This window comes from Pungitius pungitius, chromosome 17 (genome assembly GCF_949316345.1).
Source record: "Pungitius pungitius chromosome 17, fPunPun2.1, whole genome shotgun sequence".
Classification (NCBI taxonomy): domain Eukaryota; kingdom Metazoa; phylum Chordata; class Actinopteri; order Perciformes; family Gasterosteidae; genus Pungitius; species Pungitius pungitius.
Genome location: NC_084916.1, coordinates 11757382 through 11766575, shown reverse-complemented (window position 1 = coordinate 11766575; position 9194 = coordinate 11757382). Strand labels below are relative to the sequence as shown.

The 9194-nt window shown below is 43.0% G+C and overlaps 1 protein-coding gene across 1 annotated transcript; it reads right to left on the bottom strand.

Annotated features, from left to right (window-relative positions):
• Nucleotides 1-2014: 2014 nt before the first annotated feature.
• On the bottom strand, nucleotides 2015-3037 carry LOC119219564 (forkhead box protein C1-like). Its single transcript, XM_037474828.2, has 3 exons — nucleotides 2882-3037; nucleotides 2678-2773; nucleotides 2015-2572 (listed from the first exon to the last, which is right to left on the bottom strand). Exons 1-3 carry the CDS (start codon nucleotides 3035-3037, stop codon nucleotides 2015-2017), a joined length of 810 nt encoding a protein of 269 aa, XP_037330725.2.
• Between the last annotated feature and the right edge of the window lie 6157 nt (nucleotides 3038-9194).

Here is a 9194-nt window from a genome sequence, read left to right as displayed (position 1 = left end):
CTTGTTTGTTGAAGAGTGAGAAGAGCCAGGTCCAACAGGAGCTCAGGGAGAGCATATGTGCACCTGCAGGGGTCAGCTCTGAATATAAGTCCTGTTGGGACAATGGCACGTTAGAGGGTGTGCACTGCAGGTTAATGGGGACCTTTTGATAAGCAGATGAGCCGTTATTGTTGGGGGCGGAGCCTCATCTTATTGAAAGGTCCCCATTAACGGGAGCAGCCCATCTCCAAGGAAGAGCTCTGTTATTATCAGAAGTTGTTAAAGAACAAATATACCACTTTAGCCAAAAATTCTTTGAAAAGAATTTGATCGCTCCAGGCCTTTAAGGTAATTTTGAGCGTCAAGTGTGCACTCCATGTTAATCAGGATGAGGTTTGCATTCTCAGGTGGGGTTTGCTGCATGATAATAGATATTGTATAATGTGTTTCCTTGATGTGCATCAGCTTTCTGATTGTTACTAACTACATTGTATTAGTATTTCTACATATTTAAATGACGCATTGTAGGTTTAGCTTCATACTAGCAGGATTCAAAAGAGAAACTACTGGAAACTGGACCCCGGGCTGATGGTGGAAACTGCACAGATGTTCAGATCAGATGTGAGGTGAGTGCCAGCAGTCTTTTGGAGTCCTCTGAGGAGCATCTCCTCTTTACAGGAAGTTCCTCCATCTGCACAGCAGGGGGCACCTCACATAGACACATATATAAAGGCTAGATGTCTTAAGGCGGAGGTCTCTGTGCAGGGTGGGGATTTCAACCTGCAGCATTTCTTGATGTATATTTGTAAAGGGAAATCTCGTACCTATTTTAGATCATTTTCTATTTTTTAGAACATGACAAAATCTATTCAGAGTATGTATGCAGTTGTCACGTACGGGCCAACCATTAGCGCCTTCCCTCCTATAGTGTCAATGCTCCCCTATCTTTTAGATGAATATTGTGCAAAAATAAAATATGTATTTCTAAACCCCTTCAGTCTGGTGATTGTGCTCCCCAGAGATCAGGAAAAAGGGCCATTGAGAGATCTACGTGACACAGTGTCATAACTACATCTGATGTTAATAACAAACCAAACCGTTTGAAAATCGGTTGAAAATTGAGCAAATTATGGTTATTTAAAAAGTACACGTAATCACTACCAACACTTATGGTGAGCGAGCTCCACCTACAAAGATGGCCGCCATGTGCTGATGTTCTATCCTCCGCCGTAAGACATCTAGGCTTCATATATGTCTATAGCAGCTCACACCACGGACTCACTGCTCATGGAACCGGTCAGAGGTTCAGCCCAACGTGTGCACTCAGTCCCCCTTCCCCATCTATATGAAATATATTTTATACAATTTAAAAGACCGCTAAAGCAAGTCTTTTATATGCCTGTCTTTGTTTCAAAATGCGGCATTCGGGAGGTTACTGCAATCATATCAACCTTAACACAATGACTAAGTGGAAATAGGTGCACTAAGTTCTAGATGACCTTTTCAAGGAAGCTTTATATATGTTAATTGGCTGCAAAATCAGTTGATCCCTCAACAAAGAACTTATTATGAGAGACAACTGATATTGGAGTGAAAACACTGGAATGTGGGTGATTAAACCAGAAGAATGCTGCTTTTAAATTAAAAAGCTTATGGGCACATTTGAGTACTTCTCACCTCCACTGTTATTCAGTAGTGTGACCACACAGTCTACTTGTAGGTCATTATGATGTGTGGATTCTCAAGTCCTACTCTCCAAAACATTGGAAATGTTTGTGCTACTTCTCCAAGTGGAAATATTGGACATTTTACCCCACTACAGCCAAATAACTGGAGCCATTATATAGAACTGTGTTGACATTATTGACACCTGTGCTTTTTATACTATGATGAATCAAAATATGTACTGTTCACAAGGCCTAATCCTCTTGCTGACTTTAATGACCAAAACATCAAAAACATGTTTTACTTTTTATTATAAAGCATAAAGTGCTGCCACAGAAAGCTGGTATGTGAGGTAATAAATGTGTTACAGTCAGAGAGCATCATGGGTAAACGTGGGTCGAGAGTAAGTGATGTGATGGCTTGGTGGGGTGACAAGCAAGACAAGCAAGGAGGGCTGAGAGCACACCTTCATCCTAATAGGCTGAGCAGCTCCGTCAGCAGAGGGTCCGTGGTGCAGTGACCAGATGGAGGAACTCCCAGCTGAGGCTGTGAGGAGGAGACGCTCCTCAGAGCCCCATCGGGAGCTCTTACTTCTCCCATCAAGGCTGTCTGTTGGTGGAGAAGCTCGGGAGGCCCGAGCGGAGGGACTGTCTCTCTTCAGGAGGGATTCGATGGAGAAGGGACTGCTGAACTTCACCTCGCATCTGATCTGAACGTCTCTGGAGGCTGCAGGTTCAGGAGCGTGGGGGGCCGAGCGGGGCTCTGGTCTGCTCCTGTTGTTCGTTCCCACTTTGGACTCCAACTCTGGGAAGAGCTGCAGGATGCCTCTGAAGTGACGACGCACCATCTTCTCTGTTATCTGACTGAGGTCCAGTTTCCAGTTGATTCTCTTTCTCCTGCAGTCCAGGTAACTATCAACCACTGGAATCTGAAATATGAAGAACAGGGTTATAGTGAGAGATGTTATGGGGTTTTACTGGAATAAATGAAGGTGCATTTGAATGAAGTTGCAATTGTTGGTATGAAAACGTACCTTGACAAAACATCTGTTGATTGATAACGTAACTGAGACGATGTTCTCAACAGATTTGCGGTCTTGGCAGATTAATGGTGTCAGTCGGTTTATCAACTGAAAAACATCAAGTGGAAATTAGGTTTATTCTCCATTAAGACAATCTGTGTTTCACACCACAGTATCCCTCAACAGTCCCTATGAAACACGTAGACTCTTTCTTACCTGATTGAAAGTGAGCATCTTGTCCGGAGCTTCTTGGAGGACCACAGCGATCTTGGCCAGGTAGGTGGAGGCCTTCATGAAGAGATGTCGCTGAGAGCTGCCGGCTGGAACGCAGGGAGGCAGCTGAGAACCGAGCTTCTGTGTCCTTCTCTGCATCTTGTTTGATGAAGAGTGAGAAGAGCCAGGTCCAACAGGAGCTCAGGGAGAGCACATGTGCACCTGCAGGGGTCAGCTCTGAATATAAGTCCTGTTGGGACAATGGCACGTTAGAGGGTGTGCACTGCAGGTTAATGGGGACCTTTTGATAAGCAGATGAGCCGTTATTGCTGGGGGCGGAGCCTCATCTTATTGAAAGGCCCCCATTAACGGGAGATATAAGTTCATACATCCTCACTATACATTCTATTTAGAAATAGATCAGAAATCATCCATCAGTTTCCTCAAACTGAAAACATTAAGGAAAATAAAGTGTAATTTGCTGATCCTCTTCTGGTTTCACTGGCACAGTCCGTGCTTTGTTCATCTTGGGGAGCAACAACCTCCTCACTTGTCGTGAAAAGGGTCCCACTTTCTTTCTCCCCCATAGTTATTTTGTATGGTGCAGAAGAGAGGACCCAAACGCAAAGAAAGGTAAAGTCTCTTTTAATTAAGTGAGTGCAGCGAGCGAGGTCCAGGCCGATGGGGAGCCCACCTGTCGGCTCACGTCAGCAGGAGGCTGGGTAAGGCAGAGGGTTAGCCACGAGACAGTTCCGGTACCAAACATACACGGGACGGGACGGGACGGGACGGGAACTCTGACCCGTAGGGTGAATCTGGCAGAGAACAATGGGCAGAGGCAGGATAGAAATAAGGGAGTCTAATTAGGGAAAGCAGGAACAGGTGAGGGGAAGAGAAGATGCGATAATGAGAAGCAGCTGGGAATGAACGAGTGTGTGTGTGTGTGTGTGTGTGTGTATATATATATATATATATATATATATCTAGTTGAGCCCTCTCTACTGACTAGTGTAACACAGTAAAGGTGTCCGAGCCACTGCTAACAATAAGCCTGATGAAGACCGTTGCTGTTTACTTTAAATACAACAAAGGTATTTTGAGCCTGCATAAACCTTTGGATTGGAAGTCCACCCATGAATTGAATCTTTTGTAATCGAAATTAAGTATAACTCTTCTGAAGTGAGTATACTATTGCTAAAAAAAAACACAGCTTATACATGTCATCGTCTTCTCCATACAGGAAGATGATTCAGAAGTGGAATTAAAACCAATTTGTCAAGAAATCACTGCTGGGAATCGCTGTGGAGAATTTAAACCAAATTTGAACCATGTCGTCCGACTTTTGCTTCAGTATCGCCACACTTTTGTAGTTTTCAAAAAGTTAATCCTACAGTAGGTGCTGGTTTTGGCCATTCCTCCTTACATTCTAAAATAGTATTTTATACATACACAAAGCGGTGATTTCACAAGCAACATTTTGTCTTTATGTTAGGAGATGATCGAGAGAACACAGATCTACTATGAATTACAATTTGCTTCACAAAGAAGTAAACTTCTTTCATAGACAAAGGCTGTAATAGATAAAGGAATGTAACAGCTTAAATTGGACAATCAGACAAGATGGTTGGGAGTGGAAAGTAAGTCTCAGGTCACATTCCAACAGTTTATCATCATTCATTCACATTCAGTTCAACTGACCAGCACACAGTAGTTTTATACACAGTGTTCAGTTTTAAGAATATAATGTATTATGCTTTTGTCTACAGACATTAAATTGATTTAGAAGTAATTGTTTTAATGAGCTTATATCGGAAATACCCGGAAAAATTTTCAACACAAAGGATAATTGTGTTGATTAAAAACACTGAACTGAATTTCTCTGGAAAGAAAATGTGACTAAAGGGAAAAAACAATTGATAAATCACCAACCATCTGGTCAAAAAGCAAGCTGTAAAATAAATATAGAATTTTGTCATTGTATGTCATTGTATACAAGGCTTTTGGGGATTTCTGAAGGGAATTGCAACTGTGCACAGTGAGTCTTCTTTTGAGAGTTCCACATAGCACGTACTAGACAGCTAACCACCAGTGACCCATCAAATTTCATATTTACTAAACAATCTAAATCTCATGCGATGGTGTGATCCGGGTCAGCAAACGTCTACAATCATTCATAAAGTTGTGGGGGTGAACAACTTTCCTAAATTTAAACCTGCAACCCTTTATAATCTTTCCCAGGTTCAGCGATGTTATTTAGACCCCAGAACAGGTGAGTTACACAGTTTCAATCAAAGACGAGTCAAGTCAACTCCTCTTGTGTTGTTGTAAATGTTGTGTCAAAATGGAAACTTGCAGTCCGAGTCCATCAGAAGCCAACAAAGCCAACCTCTAAATGGGTCTTCAGGGCTTTCAGTGAAGCTAATGTGTTGATACATCTGAGCGAGGATCACTAATGTAAATGACGCCTCATTGTGTGGGACAAAGGACGCACGGTTTATAGCAGTGATCGGGGAGGTGCACACTGCTGCGATGGGGTTCGATTGCTCGTTGGAATGTCAGCGTCAACGGTCGAAAAAAACACACTTTTTGTGTAGTTTCTCACATAAACTTGCAACAAAAGATGTTTAGTTAAAGTGTGTGTTTTAAATATAAAAAAACACCCCAGCATTTTGGATACAGGACAACACACAGCTGCAGAGAGTTTAGAATCAGTTTGTCTTTTGCTTCGCTGAAAAACTACAATGTGAGTCTCATCTCACCAGAACACTACTGTGAGCTCACTTTCAAAATGATTCCAATGTTAAATACACGCAAAGATGATAAGCTAATCATTTATGTGATGTTTTTATGAATTGTCTTAAAAAGTTAACTATATTGTGGTAATTTATGGATTTAAAGTAGCTTAGCTTGTTCCTCATTTGTACATACTTGTTCAGTTTATGGTCTATATGTTACATTACATTACATGTCATTTAGTTGACGCTTTTATCCAAAGCGACTTTCAAATATTAGTTCTATGTTAGACTCTTGCTGCCTTATTTTAGGATTAAGTCTGATCATTTCACTGCTAGAAAAGAAAAAAGGTCAGCTTGTGCTCTCAGAACATCCAGTACATGCTGATGGCCCTTCGAAGATGGGCTGCTCCCGTTAATGGGGCCCTTTCAATAAGATGAGGCTCCGCCCCCAACTATAACGGCTCATCTGCTTATCAAAAGGTCCCCATTAACCTGCAGTGCACACCCTCTAACGTGCCATTGTCCCAACAGGACTTATATTCAGAGCTGACCCCTGCAGGTGCACATATGCTCTCCCTGAGCTCCTGTTGGACCTGGCTCTTCTCACTCTTCAACAAACAAGATGCAGAGAAGGACACAGAAGCTCGGTGCCCAGCTGCCTCCCTGCGTTCCAGCCGGCAGCTCTCAGCGACGTCTCTTCATGAAGGCCTCCACCTACCTGGCCAAGATCGCTGTGGTCCTCCAAGAAGCTCCGGACAAGATGCTCACTTTCAATCAGGTAAGAAAGAGTCCACGTGTTTCATAGGGACTGTTGAGGGATACTGTGGTGTGAAACACAGATGGCCTTAATGGAGAATAAACCTAATTTCCACCTGATGTTTTTCAGTTGATGGACCGACTGACACCATTAATCTGCCAAGACCGCAAATCTGTTGAGAACAGGATCAGAGTTTGTTTATCAAGCTGCAAATGTTTTGTCAAGGTAAGTTCTATTTTGCTTGACAATTGAACTTTTTTCATTTTATTATCAAACAACATAATTTTTACAACCCTGTTCTGTGTGTTTCAGATCCCAGTGGTTCCTGATTCACTGGACAGTAAGAGAAACTACTGGAAACTGGACCCCAGTCAGATAACGGGGAAGATGGTGCGTCGTCACTTCAAAGGCATCCTGCAGCTCTTCCCAGAGTTGGAGTCCAAAGTGGGAACGAACAACAGGAGCAGACCAGAGCCCCGCTCGGCCCCCCACGCTCCTGAACCTGCAGCCTCCAGAGACGTTCAGATCAGATGCGAGGTGAAGTTCAGCAGTCCCTTCTCCATCGAATCCCTCCTGAAGAGAGACAGTCCCTCCGCTCGGGCCTCCCGAGCTTCTCCTCCGTCCAGTTTGCCAGTAGGGCAGCAGCCTCTGTCCACACGCACTCCAGCTGGGACAAATGGGAGCTTCAGGCGGGACTCTCTACTCCTTCCTGCTTCTGCTAGAAGTTCTCCCATCTGCTCAACGGGGGGCAGCAAACACCACGGACTCTATGGAGCTGCTCAGCCCACCATCAAGAAGAACGAGTGCACTCGGTTCTCGTTACCGCTTCACACAAGAGCCAGTGCTGCTCCGTATTTCACCAGCCCTCAAAGGTGCTACGTCACTTACTCCGTCCCCACGTTGACCTACGATGCTCCCCGGTTCCGTATGTGAAAGCGCTCCTTCTACTTCTGAGTTGCACTGTGACGTTATACGTTGTGAATGGGCCGGATACTCCCGAGACATTTCTCCATTTAATCACACGATATACCTGGTTTCATGTTTTTTTTCCATTTGTGGCTGTATTTTTCTGGCAGAAAATATATATTATAATCCCCTAAAGCTCTACTCGATGAGCTTCCTTGTATAATATGTCTTAAGGGGTATTTTTGTACTTTTTTTTTACATTTTTAATTTCTTCATCTGACCAAATGAGGGCAGTATAGTATTTCAAAGTATGTCTTGAAATACAGTAATGTCAAAGATGCCCAGAAATAAAGGGTTTTCTACTGCATCCTGCTACAGTTTTTTTATTTTTATTTTTAGAATGACCTGAAAGTCTCTGCAGTTTTACAGTGTTACTCAACACACAGAGAGATCTAATACTTGCCTTAAGTAACCAAGCTGCAAATTGGTAAAATTTGAACCCGAGGTCTCTAATCCTTGACATTGTACAGAGTTGACTGACCAGCATGACAAGGTTGAGGTGAGCAAATAAGTAAAGGACAGCTGTTTGCTTTTCTATTTGCAGAACATCTGCCTTGCAATCGCCTCACCTGAACTGTGACCTACAATCGCAACTGTTTTTGCATTTCACATTCATTTTTAGAATTCCTACACGAAGTGGCATGATTCTTTGCAAGTTTCTGAAGGCCAGTCAACGATGATACTTTATTATATGTGGCCAGAAATCAAGCTATATTCATTTGTTTGCACTTACACTCTCTTTATATTTGACCAATTTTAAAACCCAAAAGAATGGGAGGCCATTCTCCATTACCAGCCCCTTACCTGCCAGGTCACAAACACCACCCAGAAAACCGTAAAATAACACGTTCACAAAGTATGTAGTAGCTTTATTCCCCCACAGTATAATTATTGTAAACGGGGCCCCACTCTCCCCCATCTTTGGCGGCACCAAGACTGTGACTCATATGGTGTATTTCCAAATGACGCTCTCTGTGTTCGCATTAACAAGACAATAACTATTCCGAGGTCAAGAATGTCTAGCAGATAACATCTGAGCATGTGCTTGTTTTGGTCCAGGACCAGCAGGAGGTGGGAAGTGGTCTGGCCGGAGGGCGAGGAAGAGGAGCCGTGGGAGTTCAGCATTTGCCGTTTTTTTTTGCCCACAACAAAGTCCAGTCCTGTGGGATTCCTCGTGGACGACCTAGATTGCAATGTGACCCTTTTGCCCTCCATTTTTCCCCCTCCTTCCCTCTGCTGAGTGTTGGACAGAGATCGCTCTCATTTAGAAGAGTCTGCAGTCATGCAGTGATTGACTAAATGACACACTGAGGGTCAGGAGACGAAAAAAACTTCCCATTGCTACTTGTTACATTACTCTTCTCTGTTATCATTGTGTAGTTTACACATTGCAATTTATCCTTCACGGAAAGGGTTTCAGAGATATATTATTAAGTCGTTGTCCTGTAAGGGAGAAAATGGTTTCAAAACTGCTTTATTTTGGGGAAAAACAAATCCCTGATTTAAAATTGAAGTGGTGAGAAACTGAGGAGGAGAATGAGCTGACGATATCTCCATTAATAGCACAATCAGAGACACTGGAGCTTGTCTGTGTGTGTGATACAGATTAACTTCAGTTGCTGCTTTGTGTTTACAGATTGAATAAACTGGTTCAACAACATTAATCCCCCTGAATGCTGCATTGTGCAGCCAATTCTCTCTGATTCGCTGCACAGGCCAATATTGCTCCGGATGTCTCCGATTGACTTACCTCTGAGTGTGTATGTATGTTTGTTTTATCTCATTTTCATTGTAAATTGGTCCAACAAATCCTAAATCCAAAGTGTATTCAGGGCCGCAGTTAGATGTTGGAGCTCAT

Excerpts from the sequence above, each read along its gene's own strand:
- LOC119219564 (XM_037474828.2), bottom strand. The coding sequence starts at position 3,037 with ATGCAGAGAAGGACACAGAAGCTCGGTTCTCAGCTGCCTCCCTGCGTT. Across the intron at positions 2,774-2,881 it reads AGATGCTCACTTTCAATCAG|TTGATAAACCGACTGACACC; the intron begins GTAAGAAAGAGT and ends GATGTTTTTCAG. Across the intron at positions 2,573-2,677 it reads TCAACAGATGTTTTGTCAAG|ATTCCAGTGGTTGATAGTTA; the intron begins GTACGTTTTCAT and ends TTCATATTTCAG.